Below are 21,391 nucleotides of genomic sequence, written 5' to 3'. Positions count from 1 at the left end.
CATGAGAAAGAGAGAGACATAGCTCGCCCTGATAGGGAACCACATATGTCTTCTTAAACACAGAGACCTCAAAAACACAATAATAGACTTTACATATAGAAAATATTTACACTCACAGTTACCCACAGGGAGAATGATAAAAAGCTGTCTGTGCAACACTTCTGCAACATGTTTTCCCTTTTTTCACCTACACAGAAGAATCACATAACTTGAACTTGAATGACATTCCATCTTCTGTTTGGCACAGAAAAATGAATACCTGGCACAGAAAAAGTATAACTGCTTGATAAAAATCAATTTAAAGAAAATGACAGAGAAAGAGAGAAAAAAAACTGAGATTGGCAATTATAAATGTAGACAGAAGACAGACAGAGAGATGGAGAGAGAGGGGGGGGGGGTCAGGGCGAGAGAGCCGGCCATCACAGGGAGGACTCGTACTGCAGGAGCTCATAGAGCAGTGGCCCGTCCCTGTACCTGATGCCCACTGCCGTGGGGGTGATGAACTGGAGGATGTTTATGGTCCTCCGCAGCCTGCGGTCCACAAAGTGCGCGTCCCACGCCGGGTAGCGCTTGCGGGGCATGTCGATTTTGATGAGCGGCCCCTCTATTCGGTAGTGCCGACTGGAGCCAGCGGGCCGCTCGGGCGAGCGCACCTGGAACACGGGCAGGCAGGTGTCAGTGGCCTCGTCCTCGTCCGTCTGCATGCCCTCGCCGCCCATGGAGCGTCGGCTGGGCGTGGCGTGCGACGGGGCCATGGGCTCGGCCTCGGGGGGCAGCGGCATGCCCCAGAGCAGCTCGGCGCAGCACGAGCCGTCCTGCAGGCGCACGCGCGGGCCCATCGGGTGCAGCGCGCCGTAGTACAGGCCCATGAAGAAGACGCCCGAGGCGAAGCTCATGTAGACGCCGCACAGCACCGGCACGGCGTACGAGTCCGTGGTGGCCGGGTCGCGGTACGCGTACCACAGGCAGGTGAGCACCGTGTTTTCCGCCAGCACCAGGAAGTAGTAGGACACCATGCGGTAGCGCGTCCGGCCCTCTTTCACGTTGAACCAGCAGAAGATGTAGACGATGCCCACCACCATGTTGAAGAGCACCTCCTCCCACTTGGACATGCAGAAGTCCGTCCCGCCGTGCACCACCCAGAAGGCCATGGCGCACCAGTGCACCACCACGAAGATGCCAAAGTAGATGTGGAAGATGGAGGCGAACAGGGCGAAGGAGAGCACGCGCGAGGAGATGGTGAACAGGCGCCAGAAGATGTGGACGAGCGCGCCGCGGTAACTCATGCTCTTCTTGTCGTCGCGCGAGTCGCGCAAGAGCTTGTGGTAGGACGCCAGCACCCAGGCCAAGGACATCAGTGATGCCACAGAGGACACACCTACAGAACACAAAAAGACACGTTGGTGAACAGGGAACATACACGGCAAACAGATTTATTCATATATCAATTTATATCATTTATTCATATATCAATTAATGGAATACCTTGACAATTCACACAAACATGCAGGTGCTTGAAATGGATGATCAGACTAATTTGACCTACTGGTCTGACTTCTCATGGTGACACGTGTCAATGTAACGTTTAACACATTAACACATTACTCTATCCTCATATTATCGTTATCGTGGTCCAAGCATCATGACGGCATCATTTTATTTTGTGATTCCCACCCCTATGTCCAGCCATTCCTTACATATATGTCCAGCCATTCTCACAAAGAACAAATCAACGTCGTCAGACTTGACAGGTGCAGACTTACACTGCAGGGTCTCGGCGCGGTTCTTCTGGATCATGATGCTGAGCTGCAGCACCAGCTGGGGGGCGCTCTCCAGGAAAGTCTCCAGCAGGCGCAGCATGTTGACGTCAGCGTACTCGTACATCATGGCCCAGTAGAAGCGCCGCCGGTGCTCCTGTTGCCGACGGCTCTGGATGCCCAGGTACATGGTGCGGATGTACCTGTGGACGGGGAGAGACGAGAGGTCAGAGGTCATCAGGATCAAGGTCAAGGGTCCTGTGTGTGTGTGTGTATGTGTGTGTTTTAAAACCTATCCCCAAGAGTTTGAGTTATGGGAGGGGGGGGGGGGGGCAGAACAAGCAGGTGTGACCTCAGAGAACATTGGCACAGAACAGAGAAATCAACCAGAGAGAGACTGGAGACGTGTGCCTGCATTCAGAGTTGAACAAAAGCAGGTGGGAACAAATTAGCGCTAAAACACAGTATAATGAGGGCCCTTTAGATTGTAGCTTGCAGATACACTCCAGCAGTAAAACGGCATAAAGAAATCCCTTAATATCCCATAAGCCCACGCTCATTAAAGGTGATGACACCAGAATATGCATCATCTGATCTCAGGAGTCCTCAGATCATCGCACACTGACAGCGGACCTTTCCCCTACTTCTCACCTCGACTGTTCAGTGGTCCCAGCTCAGTGGCTGCGAAGTCCCAACTCCCACACCCTGACAGTCTGGCGTTATACATGAGAACAGCAGCGTCTCCCTTCCCTGATAGCACAGGGGCGTTGAATCCACGTTGAATCAACCTCAGCCGCTTCAAACAAACGTGGATTCAACGCCCCTCAACGCCTCTTTGCTATCTGGGTTAGCACCACCATGATTGCGTACACTGTAGTTAGAATCGATATACATCCACAAAAATGATTCTTTTGAAAAGCTGCCATTTCTCTATACATTTCTACTCTCTCCTCTTTCTGTATCCTTAGCTATACTTCTACTTCTACTCTCCGATACGCTCCTACTCTAATCCAACATCCCACTCCAATCTTGTTCATTTGTGTTGTAAAACACCTCCACAATGGCATACATATGTGCTTTGAAAACGATGTCTCCTGGTAAAGCCTCGGACAGCCACACACCTCAGGCAGTACCAGCCCCACACGCTGGAGTGTGTTCCGGAAACTCACATCCCCATTTCCTGTCCCTGTGACGCTGGCCAGGAGATGTTCCCCCCGAAGGAGAGACGTTCCTCTCAGGTTCCTCCGCTCCCCAGAGCCGCACCCAGCTGCTGGAACACGCACACAGCAGAGCAGGTTGCTGAGGGAGGAATCCACCAGACCCATCTGCAAACCCTCCACCAGTGAGATGGAGCGCAAGCCCGCCTCCGGCTCGGTAGGCCAACGACGGAGGAGACGAGTGGGTCACGTCTGTGAATTATTTATGCGCTAGGAAAACAGCTCCAACAGATGGAAGTGTGAGTGTACGAGACGCGCACATTATGCACTCACCAGCACATTTGTCACCATGCACACATGCGAATGGAATGTACAGCCACACCAGTAATTTCCACCTCACACACAAACACATGAATTCATCTGTGTGGAACGCACGAAAGGCTCCACAGACCTAATTTACACTGTTTCTTACAATAAATCCATATGCAAATTAATGCTAAATATGTAGGGGATAATTCATATTCTCTACTGTAATTCAACTCCTGAGACTAGACTTAAATCTTCTGAAATGGAATGATAAACCATACAATGTCATTGCTGGCATCAGAAACACAGCTGATAATATGTTGTTTCCTACAAGGTACCCACATCTCATCAGTAGTTAATCATTAGCACTGCATGAGCTGATGCAATATGTAAGGCTGACTGAATTACAGTTTTTGGGTATATCAGAAACTGCATTACACAAGTTATAGTTAAGACTAAGCACAGCTTCACTTTAACTATCAGAAAGGCTCATTGTGGTCCTGTTAGCTAAAACACCTTTAGCCACAGCTTAGCCACCATCAGCTGTAGGCCTGTCAGAGGCATAGCTTCAGTGTTGGCAGTCACAGCTTTGCCACACTGCAGCATCAGAGGAACCGCTGGGAGGGAAGGCTAAGTCCCCAGCAGGAGACCTGGACTTCTTATCTTAATGAGAACAAGAAAGAAACAGTTAATCAGACGGTTCACACAGGGTTTTCCATCTCAGAGCCTTTGTGCCCCTACAGGGTGGCAAAATCTCCCGTTCAGGAGAGATTATGGTGCAACAGGAGCAGGGGAAGTGTATGTAACATGTCAACATTTGTAGCCAAGGCCGCATGGACTACACTCTGCTAACGTAGAATGGCAGAACTTGTAGCATTTAGAGAGCAAGGGCAAGAAAGGAGCGGAAGTCGACTACAAAATGCCATTTCATTTACGTAGTATAATTCTTTGGTTGTTGATAGTAGCCAAACAGATGAGCCCCTTCTGACTCAACTGTACTACAGATACAAGGCCACAGTGTGTGAAAGTGGAGGTGGCTGAAGGCACGGGCCTGATGGTCCAATGAAGAGGAGGAGAACTTGAGTAACAGGACATCTGATGAAGAGGAGGGCTGCAATGACAGCCACGAGGATGATGAAGAACAAGAAGATTTTGAGGCGTGCTAGCAATTAGGTGGGAGGGAATTGAGAACAGCATGGCCACTGTCACTCGCCTCCACGTTCTGTTCCCACTCTTGTCTGACCATCTTTCCAGTCTAGCAGATTTAGAAGGCCCACTCGAACACGTCGTACAACGTCATGCTGTCGCTACAATGACTTTACAGACACATTTTCCACTCACGGCCTACTGCTAAGGACATGACACAGGCATGAAGGACATTTGTGTGTCATTCTCAGCCTTAACTCCTACTAAACATTTGCCACGGTTTCTTTTTCCCCTCACAAACAGGAGCCTCAAGCTTCCCTACATTCCACACACAAGCGACTCCGATGAGTAAGACATTTTTCCATGGCCAGCTATGTCATTCCAGCTAGGAACAAAGCCTGAGGCTCCGCAAGACACCCTGTCACCGTCCGATAAGAATCACAGCTACATTGCTTCACAGCAGGGTAGGAGATGTAAGTTCTGGGCAACTGATAAAACTCAGTGCTTAATGTTGTTAGCATTAGATTTGATCAAGGTTCAAAACATTCTAATTACACTGAATACTCCTGCATATATCCCCGAGTTATATGCAAGGTAGGTATATTTAAAAACCTTGCAAGGTCTAATAAACCATACACAAATGTCCATATGAGATCTAATGTCATCTAAATAAAAAGCATTAATTGTATTGTGGAACTACAGTTATGTGCAGAATAACAGCAGTGTGTTTTAAAAAATTGAATAAAGCTCAAAATCCTTAGAATAGCTGTTAATTCCATAATATCAATGCATTGGGAACACTGCACATTCAATTTCAAATCAAAACATGACCAAAATTGATCAAGTTTGTGTTATACCTTTACAGAAAGTGAAGAAAAAGGAATCTTAGGCTGTTAAAAAAATAGCAGTGTTTGCATTTTTCGTTACAAACTCAAACATTTACTGTATAATCTGAAAAATGTCTCAAGATTTTGCTTTACTTTAAATCACTGCACTAGTAATATCTAGTTGCATTACCATTATTTCTAAGAATTGCTTCACATCTGTGTTGCAGGGAGTCGACCAACTACTGGCACCTGTGAACAGATATTCCAGCCCAGGACGATTGAATTACATTCCACAATTCCTCTGCATTTCTGGGTTTTGCCTCAGAAACAGCATTTTTGATGTCACCCCACAAGTTTTTTATAGGATTGAGGTCTGGGGATTGGGCTGGCCACTCCATAACGTCAATAACTGTGAAGACAGTAAAGCATGGTGATGCACAATTCATGTTATGGGGATGTTTCTAATACTGTGGTGTGGTGTGGTATTTATCGCACACCAGAGATCATGGATCAGTTTCAATACATCAAAACATTTGAAGAGGTCATGTTGTCTTATGCTGAAGAGGAAATGCCTTTGAAATGGGTGTTTCAACAAGACAATGACCCAAAACACACCAGTAAGCGAGCAAAGTCTTGGTTCCAGACTAACAAGATTGACATTATGGAGTGGCCAGCCCGATCCCCAGACCTCAATCCTATAGAAAACTTGTGGGGTGACATCAAAAATGCTGTTTCTGAGGCAAAACCCAGAAATGCAGACGAATTGTGGAATGTAATTCAATCGTCCTGGGCTGGAATACCTGTTCACAGGTGCCAGAATTTTGTCGACTCCATGCAACACAGATGTGAAGGAATTCCTAGAAATAACGGTAATGCAACTAGATATTAGGGCAGTGATTCAAAGTAAAGCAAAATCTTGAGACATTTTTCAGTTTATACAGTAAATGTTTGAGTTTGTAAAGCAAAATGCAAACACTGCTATTTCTTTGAACAGCCTAACATTCCTTTTTCTTCTCTTTCTGTAAAGGTATAACACAAACTTGATCAATTATGGTCATGTTTTGATTTGAAATTGAATGTGCAGTGTTCCCAATGCATTGATATTATGGAATTAACAGCTATTCTAAGGATTTTGAGCTTTATTCAATTTTTTAAAACACACTGCTGTTATTCTGCACATAACTGTATAACCAGAGAAAGGATGCTAAGGAACTTAAACAGCCCATTGGGAGACATTGAGATACATCCTTTCTGTGTCTCATCTGCGCCATACCAATGTTGCACCATCTTGGACCACGATTTCTTTTTAATTTCAACTGCTTTGACATCAGAAAAAAGAACATGATTACATTTGCAGCTAGGTGACAAGATGTCATACACCAACAGCTACACAGACGTACTGTGGAATGTCCATTATACACCTACAACAGGCATTGCTGTGTTCTTTTCTTATTGTCAGTCTTACATATCTGTTTAATTAGAGATTAATTATTATTGAGTGACTGAGCAATAATTTTTTTTCTTAACAATTACAGGCAAGTGAGTGCACAATTAGCCGGTGATACAATGGCACTATTCTCCAGCTACAAAAAAAAAAAAAACAGTAAATAATTTAATCACTTTGATTAATGCTGCCGGCACATTCAAATGGGACGGAGCCCACCCATTTCATTTTGTCGCCATAACTGGCATAATTTCATCATCCATCAAATGAGGAAGTGCTTTGGACGTATTTCCCCTGTACCGTTTGATGGCGAATGCAAACGCCTCCCACGGGCGCCAGTGCCATCAAAGGCGCGAGGCCTCGTTTGCATAATGCTGCTGACAGTTCAATATTTGTCAAGAAATGAGCCGAGTGCCAAAGAGAAAGCCACAAAAGCCCCTCTACAGCAGGATGATGGACACCAGCACGAGTGTGCTTACATCTCGGACTCAGCCCCAGCAGGCATGTGACAGACACACACTCACTTGCGTATGCACATTTAACAGTCATATGATAGACAGGCACAGGCGCGCGAGCACACACACACACACACACACACACACACACACACACACACACACACACACATATGCACACACACTCAGATGATAAATAGAGAAACTAATAAATTAAAGATAGGGTCATTCATAATAGTTAGAGAGGGAATGCGGTAGGAAGAGTGACGAGGCAAAGGTGTAGTGTGGTGTCAGTGTGTGTGTGTGTGGGGGAGAGAAAGAGAGAGAGCGAGAGAGAAAGAGAGAAAATGTGAAAAGTAATCCGAATGAGACTTGGAGACTACAGGGGGCTAGTGAGAGGCAGAAGAGAGATAGTAAGGAGGAGGAAGTGAGAGATACAGACAGAGAGAGGGAGAGAGAGAGACAAAGACCCAAGAGATAAACAAATCTCAGAGCACACAATGCAATTTTCTGGCTCCATGCCTCTGGCTGCCCTGTCCTCTCTCAGTTTTTCTATGGCTCCCTCCCTCTCCTCTCTTCCTCCACCAGCCTCCACTCACTCACTCCCCCCCCCCCACCCCTCTATTTCTCCCTTTTCCTCTTCGACCTCACCACAGGCTTCCGTCTTGCTCTTTTCCGCTCCTTCATCGGAGAATAAGCGCCTTCATTCAGCTCCCACCGAATCTATCCATCTTAATCATCCCTCCACCGCCTCCTCCATGCTGAGCAGTATGTAGTCCAATCAAAGGAGGAGGTGGAGGAGGAGGTGCAGGAGGAGGAGTCTGTATGCCTGTGCCTATGTGTATTTAAACACACACACACACACACACACACACGACTCAAGGGAGGACAGCCTGGTGTTCACCAGTGGTCATGCTTCTTTCAAACCACCGTGGGTTGGCCACGGCAAGATATGCTGAATTCTATTCCCCCAAAAAGCACAAGCACGACCTGCCTCCCCCATTTATATGGATGTTAACTTTGGTCTAAATATTATCCAACAGCTTTAGCATCTCCTCCCATCTTTTTCTCTCCTCCCCTTTTCCATGGTGTCTGCCTCGCCTTTTGTAAATCAAAGCCAATGATCTGTGAAATCAATCAGAGCGCCTGCAGACTCCTTCACCTTGGCCGAGGGTGGAGGAGTTGCTGGTGGATGATGACGTGCCTCTGGTCAAGACCGACTGTGTGTCTTAGGGCCTGTGGCTACAATGCTGCTCATAGAAGTCCCCAGTACAGCCCAACAACCTGGGCACAGAGCTGAGTGTTAACCATAGGAGAGGAGAAGCTCAGTCACAGCTGCTGCAAAACAAAACCATTCCAGCATAAACAATCAGTCATTTCAAATTTAAAAGCAGGCTAACAGTCTCTTGTCTGTCTCAAATGCTGCTCAAAGAATAAATGTTGTAGACTTGGAAATGGGTTATGCCAATGTACTCCCACAATCTAAGAGAACATGAAAATTGCCTTAGTTCCTTGTCAATGATGATTGCTGATGTGATATTTTGTCTTATGTGTGTTAACCGTGAATTTTACTTCTCATTTGACTCATATATTGTACTCAGCTGTGTTCCAGGGTTAAAGAAAAATAAGTGATTCATCTGTAACTTTGTTAAATGGCCCGTGGTGGTGAATTCATCTCCTGGAATAACTGCAATTGCTTCAGAGGAGATCGAATATCTTTGCTGAGGTGGCCACGGATTGAGAACTTGAAAAGCTGACGGCTGGAAAAGGCTGAGGGAAAAAAAAGATACTGCCAACAATCTTGTTTGACTCTTCTTTCTATGATCAGTTCATTCTCTCTCTTCCATTTCCCTCCCTGTTGTACTTCTTTCTCTCACAATCCCTCTCTTTTCTTTTTCAGGCCCAGCAGACATCCACCATTTTCTGGCTATGTAGCGGAACCTGACGCTGCTCATGAATCACAGAGTGCCACGTTTGTGTTTGTGTGTGTGTCATCCAAGTGCATCTGAGAGCATCTACAGAACACTCAAAGCACAGCGTGTCTGGCTTGGCTAATGCACTGGTGTGTCCCCTTGTGCTTTGCTTGACCGCTGTGAGGAGGTGAGGGAGATCGCTCCATCTCAGGGACAAGTGAAGGAGAATCCGAGGTGAAGAGAGACGAATGTGTGAGAGACTGTCACACCTCCGCCATCTTTTTCAGCAGCCTTGAGCTTGGAGAACCTCTATCAATGAGGTGCCCTTGGCTCTGCTGTAGGTCTCTTAGTCTATCTGTGGAAGCTAAACACTCCCATTCAGATAAATAACAGACAGAATAGACGGTTGGTGAGCATCAAGGATGCTAACAATTAGGTTCCAGTTACTAGTGTGCTGCTTCTGCCACTGCTCAGCTACAGCAGAAACGGAGAAAATATATCAGAGAATAATCATTTGATGGCAATAATCACATTAGCACAGAAAGTCACCTCTCCCATTCTGTAGATTTTTTTTATTATTATTAGTAGGAAAGGAAAGAAATCCTGAGGGAACATGATGGAGGGAGGGAGAGAGAGAGAGAGAAAAAGGGAAGGAGAGAGAGAGCGCTTTAAGCAAGAAATGAATTAATTTCCATTCACAGAGAAACCCCTCTGCCAGTCTTCCTTCTGTGGAGATCAGTTTGGCGTCTCTCCCATGCGACTTCCCTTCTCTCTCTCTCTCACTCTATCATCTCTGCCTCTTACTCTTCCAAAATGCTTGGAGGTTCCCCCAGGCACAAATCCAGTCCTAGTCACTCTAGCCAAACATGAAAAAATCATTAGGTGTGTGTGTGCCTGTGTGCATGTGTGTGTTAAAAAGACAGTGTGTGTGTGTGTGTGTGTGTGGTATACTCATGTGTATTGGAACAGATGAAATGGTGCACTTATAGTAAAGTGCAAAATATCACGCTGCTCTCTCTACCACAAAAGCATGTTTTTGTGGAACACCATCAAACAGGCGCAATGCCCACATGGGGAGGAGGTGGGCGATTGAGCCATTTCATGGCTGGCCTGTCAGCTCAGATCGGCTCTGCTGACTTCAGCACTCCTCCAGCAGTCCTCCGACACCACGGCTAGACCTAGGGGCTCCATCTCGCTTGTCTGAGTGTGCTGCTCATTTTTCCTTGTCAATGCCCCATTTCCCTCCACACACACACACACACATACTGTGTGTATATATATATATACACACACACACACCTCTCCTACACACACACACACCTTTCCTCCACACATACTTTTCAGGCTACTAACATACAGGCTCATATAAATCTGATGTGTTAATATAAATTTTCATATATGCATTCAACTGACACGTACAGTACAGGCTGTCATACTGATAAAAGTAACACATACAAACACACACACACACACACACACACACACACACACACACACACACACACACACACACACACACACACATCCATCTTGGATGCGTGCACCACATTGTCTAAGTGATTTGACTGAATTTCAGACTGTTATTCTGTGATTGGCTTCTCACCACAGACTTTCATCTGTGTAACTCTCCACCAGGGATCAATAAGCTATCAGCCAATCTGTCAATCGCCAAATTAATTGAAAGGTCATATACCAAAAGCCGCCTTGCACAGGGAGCCCCTGTGTAATGAGGACTTCCTGTCACTTCAGTTGCTTGGCACCTCCGATAAGCATAAGGGAAGTACAGACAGGTATAAGCCGGGATCAGGCGCTGAGCTGTTCGCCAGGACTGACAGAACACAGCCTCCCGTATGGCTGAAAACAGGGAAAATCAGCATCACCCGTCATCTGCCAAAGGAGACTCTTTGGATGCTGCACAAAGCAATGCATGAGGCGCATTAATAATGTCTGGCAAATGATTACAGATGCCACCTAATAAGTAATACTTCGTAATGCATGACTGATGAGGTCTCACTCTACAAATGATTCAGAGCACACAGAAACAGATGATATTTGAGAGAGATTCACTTAAATGTTAGAAAATGATCAACGGGCTTAACTACAGTATAACCACTATTTTGAAAACAGGTAGACTGTAAACAAACTGCTGATATCATATAGTCTGGCTAATAATGGGACATCTATAGCTTATATCAGGGTTTCTCAATGTTTTTGGTTCCAAGGACCCCTTTTGGGGGAGAAAATATTCCGAGGACTCCCTCATAACCCTAACAATTAAGCATGTCATTTGTATTCTCTGAAGTTGTGGCAGATGTGCAACTTCGTCTTTTGTCAGTTTTGGATTTTGTATCACTTGACAACATGGAATGACTCAAACATTTCTACACATTCATCAGCTAGCTGGCTAACAAATAAGCCAAGCTAAGCAGTAGTAGGAATGGTCATGACCTTCATGACCTAAGTTTTATGGGTGAAAAGGGGCATCATCTGTAGATATTAATTTTCAAAATGATAAAACTCAACTTTATAATTTCAAGGAGTCCCCAGACCCCACTTTGAGAACCACTGGCTTATATTATCTCTGTAAATATTCCCAATCTCATTTCCATTTTGAGCATAAAATCTACACCTGTTTTGCTGGATGAATTTGTCTGTGTGCATTTGAATGCTGCTTTGTTAATGCCTACACATTCCAATGCCAAGCTGGGTTCATCTGAGGTAAAAAGAGAATGTTAATATTTTGTTCCTCTTCATTGAAAACATGTGCAGGGAAAGATAGGGGGTCTTACCCTAACATCAAAGACATGCACATAACCTAGCTTAGTGAGTTTCCAACCTCTCGCAGCTTCATAGAGGGTATTCCTCTCTCCGGCACTCAAGACAGTTCTTCTCCATTACACTCAATATCTAACAGGTGATGATGTATGACTAATGAAAGATGACTACTGATTGTGTGAGTGGTCCCGCTGTTACACTTGAGGGATATGTTGTTGATTTTATGGCTGGCATATTTATTCACATTTAGTCGTTGGTATCTTACACGTGCCTAAAACACCTGATGAGGAAGGAGTAAGGTCTTAATTCAATACCAATGCACACACCATCTACAGTCATCTGACCGCATCACAAGTGTACTATGGCAATGTAAACAAAACTAGACTCTCACAGCTGACAGAGGGCCTGAACAGAGAGGAAGACAGAAATTACAAGTGTCTGTGTGTGTGTGTGAGAGAGAGAGAATTTGTGCATGTGTGTGTGTGTGTTTATTTATGAGAATGTAACAGGCTCTTACCTGACTCAACAGTTACTTAAAATAAAAGATAAAAAAATACCTAAGCATGATAGTTGAGGTCTATCTCAGTTATAAAAATAATGAGAACTAACTGATGATATTTACTACTGTATAAAATATACTTATGAGTTTATTTTCTCTCACTGTTCATTCCTCTAGCAGGCCGCTTACTCTGGGCAGCATCCTCCTTTAGTAGTTCTGCAGGTTCTACTACCATCACAGTGCTTTGTATTGTTTTGCTTACGAAGCACACAGATGCTGAGTCTCTACTTTTATCTGTAAGTTTGGCTGTCAGCAGGGGTCTTAACACACCTCTAGACTGCCTACAGCAGTAAAGCAGTTAGGCTGTTAGGTGTTTCAAGGTTTCAAATAAGACATAAGAGGTACTTTTGGTTGGACCAAAACTAAAGCGAGATATTGTTCTTAGTAATCTGGGGAACTTGGCGCACCAGGTCAAACCAAAAGTAACAAGCCTCGGTGTCATCTTCAAAGTCACAGTCAAAGTCAGCTTTATTGTCAATTTCTTCACATGTTCCAGACATACAAAGAGATCGAAATTACGTTTCTCACTATCCCACGGTGGAGACAAGACATATTTTACCAATTTTAAGTCCACAGACAAACATAACATTCAAGTAAACAAAAAAGTAAGTAAATAAGTAAATAAGAGGGCACATATAATGAAAAAATAAGAGCAGCAAAATTTGGTTGAAATTGTGCATAGACAGTCAATAAAATACTAGTGCAAAGTCAGGCCAATAAAAGGCTGAGGTAGTTCTGTTTGACCTAAGTGAGAAATAAAGTGGCATAGTGGTGCAAGTTATGTAAGAGCAGCAGAAGTGTTGTGTTTTCAGGACAACAACAACAAGTTGCAAAGTGTACAAGTGTGCAAGTGGAGTGGTGCAGGCGGCCATTGTGGGTCCAATGTCCAGGATGTTATGTAGCTGAGGGTGGAGGGGAGGGAGAGAGTTCAGCATCCGAACAGCTTGGTGTATGAAGCTGTTGGTGAGTCTGGTAGTGCGGGAGCGCAGGCTTCTGTACCTCTTCCCAGAGGGCAGTAGATCAAACAGATTGTGAGCGGGGTGACTTGCATCACTCACAATTTTGGTCGCCTTGCGGGTGAGGTGGGTGGTGTAAATGTCCTTCAGGGAGGGGAGTGAAGCACCAATAATCCTTCCAGCTGTGTTCACTATGCGCTGCAGGGCTTTCCTGTTGTATTCAGTGCAGCTTCCGCCCCACACAGCGATACAGCTGGAGAGGATGCTCTCAATGGTGCCTCGGTAGAATGTGGTCATGATGGCTGGTGGAGCACTTGCTCGCCTGAGTTTCCGCAGGAAGTACAGGCGGCGCTGAGCTCTCCTCGCCAGTGATGCAGTGTTGGTGGTCCAGGAGAGGTCTTCACTGATGTGCACCCCCAGGAATTTGGTGCTGCTTAGATGCAGAGTTAAGTTTTAAGCCCCATATCAGTAAAGTTACTCAGACAGCCTATTTCCACTTGAGAAACATTGCCAAAGTGCAAACGTCATTAGATCATCCAATTGTAATCTTTTAATCGTACCCAAAGTGCTCCACAAACAAAGTGGAGAAGCTGCTTTTATCCATTATGCCCCCAAACTATGGAACACCCTGCCTCTGTACATCAAGCAGGCGAGTTCAGTAAATATTTTTTAAAAAGATCTGAAAACATACCTGTACAGGAAAGCTTTTAGTTAACTCATCTTATCCTGTAGACTACTTTTTCAGATTATTCTACATCTGCTGCTATTGGAGGGCGCAGCCAGCCAGAAGCAGATGGGCTCCCCCTATTAAGTCAGGTTCTGCTCAAGGTTTCTTCCTGGAATATGGGAGTTTTTCCTTGCCACAGTTGCCATATGGCGTGCTTGTGGGGGGTAAGAGGGTTAAGGCTGCCATGTCATTTTCTATATTTTTGATATGTTGCTGAGTGGATCATAAACAGCCCCAGCAATGAAGAAAAGTGATTGATAATGACTGACTGACTATTATTGTGTTACATGCTTCAAATGTAAAGCACTTTGAGCTGCATTCTGTGTATGAAGGGTGCTATACAAATAAAGCTTATTATTATATTATTATTATTATGCCAGATAAGCAGTTATAATTGGTTCCTGAGTTTTTGGTGATTCAGAAATCAACTTCAATGGTTAGGTCTCCAAACGAAGTTCAAATTTGCTAGCAGTTTCGTCTGGGTTTACCATGCAGGTTACTTTAGTTCTGTTTAACTCAGCAAACTCAATTGCCAAAGTTTTCATCCCGAAAACTCAAGCTATTTCTGCTTAACTGAAATGGCAGATTCACTGCGACTCTTTTCCTAGATATCTGGCCTCCTGCAGAGTCTGGCTGCAACTTTAATTTAGGAGCCCCCAAATCTACTTATTAAGCCCTTCAGGAGTAGCATTGGAGTATTAAAGCCAGGTGCCTTTGCAAGGAGCTGAAACTGAAAAGTGTGGAATGGTGTAGCTGATAGACTGAGAGTTCTGCACTTCTGCTCAAAGCATTCCTATAACTTGTAATGTAATGGTACATTAGACAATTTTCAAAACGCACATGAGAATAGTCTTCCTTCAGTAACTTATGGCCTCCTTACACCAAACAACTTTAACACGATTTGGGAAAGATTCTTGAAAGATTGGAGTCTTTTAACTAATGCCCCCCATTCAAGCTATACTCAAAAGACTATAATCTTTTAAGAATCTTTCCCAAATCTTTTCAAAGTTGCTTTGTGTAAGGAGGCCATTAGTCATGATGGAGTCAATTCCTGGTACTTTCTCATTCTGTAGTCTTTTTTATAGCTGCTTTGACTGGGCCTATTGTTGGTTTGTTGATTGAAAACTCTTTAATCGTGTTAGTGAATTTGCATTTCTCATTGTCAAGTTACTGGATTTTCAGCCTTTTCTCTAGCATGACCTTCAATGCCTCTGTCCATGTTGACTGCAGTTCATTGTTTCCAATGGCAATATTTCAATTTGTCTCCAGTACTCCTGCATAGGTCTGTCATTGCGCAGTGTGTATGTGAGTCAGAGTAGTATTTTCATGTCAGTTAGGCAATGTCTTTTTCCACCTTGTTCCGCTTTACTGCAATGTTCTCCATGTGTTTCTGTATATCTATATATTCTTCTACACCTTCACCTTCATACTTAGTCGCTTCTGGAATCTCGCTGAGCGTGTTCCCAGCATCCTCTTATTACTTTTTGGCTTTTGGTCTACAAGGCCCCATGGCTCTTTCCATGGTTTCTTCTTCTGTGGTTTATTCAGGACTGTTTATAACTCTCTCTGTCTCTACTTAACTGTTGTGTATAAAAGATTGTGGTCACTTTGTCTATAGACCTGTATTCTTAAGTATCTTGCACTGAATTATGTTTTGTTTGTATATTACATGAATTTATTCTGTACAATTAAGCTAATTTCTTTTATGGCAGTTATGTTGTATTCAGTAGCTATAGTCCTTAATGTGTGTAGCTGTAGTCTGCATAATATTTCTCGTTTTACAAACCCTCTGAACCCCAACCTTGAGAGGTGCTGTGTTAGCGTGCTCGCCCACTCGCTCAGTCTAGACACAGTCACACAGCATTAGCAACTCCTGGTTCTGAGGCCGACTGCGGGTGACGGGGAACCGCGCTGCAACTCATATAGAGAGGAAATCTTTAGGGATCGCTCACAGTTTCCTACCAAAGCCTTCCCTGAGAAACGGCATCAAAGAGGATCTCCCCGCCACGCTGACAAGAGTAAGCATACACACACACACGCACGCACTTTCCTTCTTCGTGGGAAGAAAATATGTCTTTCTTCTTTGAGGATGTGAAATGATATGTACACATGTGGGAGAGAATATTTGATGAGCTGAATACTGAGCCCCTATTAAGGCACAGTGGGTTTAGCTTTTCTCACATCAAGTGGGAGGATGTCCGTGGTGATTAAATGCACCGTGAAACTGGCAGTATAGAGGACTCCTGAGCTGCAGGAATCTATACATGGTTAAAGATTAACCGTAGCTGTGTAAATAACCTAAAAATATCTTAAGTTCATCAATAAGCACACGCATGTTAATGCCCATCGATTGGGATCAAGTAACAGTATCTACCCTAAGACACTGACTCTGTGCTGAATCCAGAGCTACTGAGGCTGGCGAATTATTTAGAGATGCAAATATCTTTGACCAGATGCCCAGCACATTGGTTGATTACACGTCATTTAGTTCATCTAAATTGTTAATGCTGCTCACTCCTACACATTGCACTGATTTAGTGGCAGGGTAGTTCACTGTGATAGTCAGTCCCAAGGTGCAGCCTCCACCACAGACCCACCAGGACAGAAAGGAAGGGACAGTTACGGAGAGAAAAGTCAGGTGAGTCAGGAAGCCATGATGGAGTGACTGGAAGGAAAGGGGGACATGAAACGAGTAAAGCAACAGACTTTGGGAAGAGTAGTAAAGGTTTGGAGGGGGAAAGCAGGCCACAACAAGGAGGGAGAAAGTGTGTGTGTGTGTATGTATGTGTGTGTGTGTGTGTGTGGGGGAAGGGCACTTACAAGGTACTCGCTCCAGAATGTTAGCCACTCAGCTCTCAGCTTGAGCAGTGTTTGGCCGTCAGGCAACTATAGCAGAACAAACAGAAAGTAATGGGGGAATGATGTGACCATGGAGTGGGGAAAAAAGGAACACATAAAAAATATAACTAAAATGATGAGGTAAACACAAATCTCTGGGTGATATACGGGATTAGAGGGAATAATTATGACAATGAACATAATAAAAATATTGACAAATACAACAAATATTGATAATAACACATGTAACATTTTAATAATAATTGTATTATTATTTACTTTATCATTTGTATTATCAATCTTTCATTCAGGACAGTGAATACATGCAGACACACACTGTGGCACACACACACACACACACATACACAACTGTAGAGCAGAGGAAGCTGAGGTTGGGTCCAGCTGAGTGAGTCACATGACCACTCCCCATATGAAACAGGGTGGCCACTCACAACGTTCCAGAAAATGTGAAGGTCGTTTTAAACTGGGACTACGAGCAGATCACAGGCATCATACAGAACAAGAAAGAACTGGCACAGTGAAAGCAAAGATCAAGACAAGTTCTCATTCCCTAAATTAATGGCTCTTCTGCATATTGATGAGACACAGGCTAGGAGTCAACAGCATTTCAAACCGAGTTAACTGACCACTACTTCACACAATTAATGGATGGATTTTCCATTTATGTCCTAAATTGACCAAAACGAAACACAGCTGAACCCAGCAGAAAATACATGAATATATATGAAACATGGCGATAAAAATAGAAAATAGAATCGAGAGAAAATAATTCATAAGGAATAGGCTTTGTAAAAAATACATTCTATACCCTAGTCAGTGTAATCGTATGCAAAAACACACTCAAGAAGCCGTAACCCAAACAGAACACCTGAAGACATGCTCCATATGTGAGATACGAGGAGGGCTGCAGGCGGGTCCCAGCAGTCATGCTGAAGGGGGGAGCGGTTCTCCTTTTCCTCCCCTATTTCATCCTGCACAAGCTCAGCACAAGGTAAAAATAGACCTAGAAAGGAAGGCTGAAACACTAACTATGAGTAAAATGTGTGTGTGTGTGTGTGTGTGTGTGTCTGCATAAATGGGTATAAATCAGTGAGAGGAAATGAGTGTGTACACCCCACTGTGTGTGTGTATACGTGTGTGTATGTATGTGTATATGTGTGTGTAGATGGGGGTAAGAGAGGAAGAGAGCAGGGTTGTGTGCACATGTGTGCATACGTGGGGTAAGAACGAGAGAGGAGGGGAGTGTGTGTGTGTGAGTGAGTGTCTATGGGCACCAATGCATGTTCAGCGCTCTGTGAAAATGTCAATTACGTGGCCAAAGCCATGCTGGAGAGTGGGGGCTTCCACATGAGCGCTCACACGCGTGCAAGAAAAGGCCACCAGAGAAGAAACACATGACTGTCTCACACACACACACACACACACACACACACACACACACACACACACACACACACACACACACACACACACACACAAGCTCTAACATGACCTTTTTTCATACACCCCCATTCAGACACATTCTCATGCACAACAGCATTCTTACATACACACACTCACACAAAAGCTCTTAGTCAACATCTTGCACAAAATATACACACACACAAACACACACACACACACACACACATCATATGTAAGACTCCCCTATCTCCAGCTTTGCAGGTTGTGCTGTGGAATAAAATAACATTTTGAAAAGCAGTCTGCTTTCCCGACTGCTTGCATTATGTTTAGCCTCAAGCATAATGTAAATACCTAAACTTGTTATATGCCAATCATTTGAATATCTAGCCTATTTTTGGTATACACTAACTCTGGTGTTTACTGAATATCTGCACTAGAGAAGAAATCCTACGCACATGCATGTTTATGCGTGAGTGTATACTGGTAACAGTGCTTGCTTAACATGACAACACTAACCCCAGTAACCATGTGGTGTAGAGGGCAAAGTGCATTTGAACCATTCGCTCATGCAGGCAAACAGATTCAGCATTACTCAAGCAGAAACAAATGAAGACAGCTGATGTCAGGCACGGCATGTGTTTCATTCACACACACACACACACACACACACACACGAGCCCTAGCGCGCGCACACACACACACACACAGATCTCTAGAGAGACAGCAGAGAAGTGCTGGCATTAAAAATACATCAGAACACATTGAGATCAGACACTCCCGCTCGCTCGAAAGCCTACCTTACACGGCATCCACACTTTCTCCTGAGTGCGTTCCTCACCGCTTATTAGAATAACTAACAGAGACGGCAAACAGCATGTACGGTCAAATCAACAGCAATTTGACTGCCTGCACACACACCACACGCTCAACTACAACTTTGCTGTTTTTTTTCTAATGTGCTAATACAGTTTCATTTATTGTTTATTATTTATTTATTTATTTATTGCTATTCTCTGAGTCATTCTTGTTCCTGCTTTCGTTGGTATTTTAATTTTATCACTACAAAATTGCTTTACAGGTGGAAAGTATTCTGTATACATATACAGTTATGGCTATTCACAGAAACAATACAATATCTGAGGTATTGTATTAGAAGTATGCCCAATGTGCACAAGTAAAGGCTACTGCACAAAATGCGTAACGCTGGTCGTGTGTCTTTGGCTGGTCTGAGGGCCTATCGTGCTGTAGGGCCCTTCAGGCCAGAGGCAGAAACACCAAAGAGCAGCATGAAGAGATGCCAGTAGCAGGAGCCTCTCACTGACGCCAGCGTTGACAGGCCATGTTGAGAGAGCCGCAAACAGACAGGGAGGAACGGAGTGAGAGTAAAGAGGCTCTGATGTGACAACTGCCACTGGAGAGAGAGAGAGAGACAGGGATGGCTAGATGGATAGATAGATAGATAGATAGATAGATAGATAGATAGAGACAGCCACTGGAGAGAGAGAGAGACAGGGATGGATAGATGGATAGATGGATAGATGGATAGATAGATAGAGACAGCCACTGGAGAGAGAGAGAGACAGGGATGGATAGATTGATAGATAGATAGATAGATAGATAGATAGATACAGCCACTGGAGAGAGAGAGACAGGGATGGATAGATGGATAGATAGATAGATAGATAGATAGATAGATAGATAGATAGATAGAGACAGTGAGAGAGTGAAAGAAAGACAGAGAGAGAAACAGAGCATCTGAGGGTAGTTCAGGCAGCTACGATAAGACCCCTAAGTGGAGGGGCCTGCCAGTGGAGAGCCTGGCACCACTTACCCCTCTCTCTACAGCCAGTGGGGGAGCAGAGGGCATGCTGGGAGTCTGCCACTTTCAGCCTCCACCTGGGTTAGTACATCCTCCTCTCGCACACACAGTCATGAATATGAATGCCAAACATACACACAAACACATCCACATATATGCCATATAGTCACAGATACCCATACAAACATATGCCCCATCATGCATGCACACATGCACACACGCACGCACGCACGCACACACACACACACACACACACACACACACACACACACACACACACACACGCACACACGCACGCACACACGCACACACGCACCTCGTCCAGCGATCTACAAAACACACACGTACACTTCAAATATAGCAGGCTTCAATCGGCAGTTAGAATGTGCTCCTGACTCACCCACCTCAGGCAGCAGGTTTCTTATGGAGAGGCTCATATTAGCAGCTCCGCTCCCTTCTGACTGCCTGCTAATTACACCATTTACACCACGTCTGCAAGTCAGTCAGTGCTCAGTTGCAAACCACAGGCAAGCAAGCTTGTCAGCCTTGCTCTTCATAGGAAAACATCAAAATATTTACCACATCAAACACAATAAATCAGACTAATTATTTTTAAATACATCAGGAATAGTGTGTTCATCGTGTGGGAAAAGAGCTCTTAATATAGGCACAACCTTTTCAATAAAGATTGAGCTGACATTGTACAAATGGCATGTGTACTCTTGTTTTAAGGTTTAGGCTACAATTAATGTTAAGCTTTCTTCAAAAATAGAGAATACAGTTAAAGGCACTGTTGAAATAGTATTTTAGATTTATGATAATATGGACTGTACATTATCCATTCCATTTTCATGCAAGCTTATCTGATGCATATTCCCTGCAGAATCATTTGCTGCATCTCTTACAGGTGTAGTGTTTCAGATATCTTGTGTAGGAGGCCTTGGTCTGTCAGTGAGGGTTACATACACTCCGTACAGATCCCACGATGCCGTGGGGGGAGGGGCAACACGAGCTGCATTCCAGATGGAACATCTGGTTACTATAGAAACAACAGACCATCGCCACAGCTGTGGAGCTACCCATAGCCAGTGCCTGTAGAGCTGAAACAAAAGGCAGGGAAAGAGCATCCCACCTTGCGGCCGTAACCCAGACCAGCTGAGGGTCAATGTGGAGAACTAGGACAACTCTGCCATATGTCAGAGCCAAACAGAGGCGGGCATTTCACCGTCCTCTGTGTGTGTGTGTGTGTGTGTGTGTGTGTGTGTGTGTGTGTGTAATTACACATCG

The 21,391-nt window shown here is 44.4% G+C and overlaps 1 protein-coding gene across 1 annotated transcript in view; it reads right to left on the bottom strand.

Annotated features, from left to right (window-relative positions):
- Nucleotides 1-419: 419 nt before the first annotated feature.
- Nucleotides 420-21,391, bottom strand: part of xkr6a (XK, Kell blood group complex subunit-related family, member 6a) — a 30,328-nt gene continuing 9,356 nt past the window's right edge. Inside the window, exons 2-3 of the mRNA XM_076299942.1 lie at nt 1,764-1,960; nt 420-1,378 (exon numbers count right to left, since the gene is read on the bottom strand). Of these exons, the coding sequence (XP_076156057.1) occupies nt 420-1,378; nt 1,764-1,960 (1,156 nt within the window). The remainder of the gene's footprint in view (nt 1,379-1,763; nt 1,961-21,391) is intronic.

This window comes from Alosa pseudoharengus, unplaced genomic scaffold (assembly GCF_046254945.1).
Source record: "Alosa pseudoharengus isolate Yale_2024_CS ecotype anadromous, Long Island Sound unplaced genomic scaffold, YU_APseudo_1.1 YU_APseudo_1.1_scf_22, whole genome shotgun sequence".
Classification (NCBI taxonomy): domain Eukaryota; kingdom Metazoa; phylum Chordata; class Actinopteri; order Clupeiformes; family Clupeidae; genus Alosa; species Alosa pseudoharengus.
The sequence above is the reverse complement of the archived record's forward strand: the minus strand, read 5'-3'. Positions and strand labels throughout refer to the sequence as shown.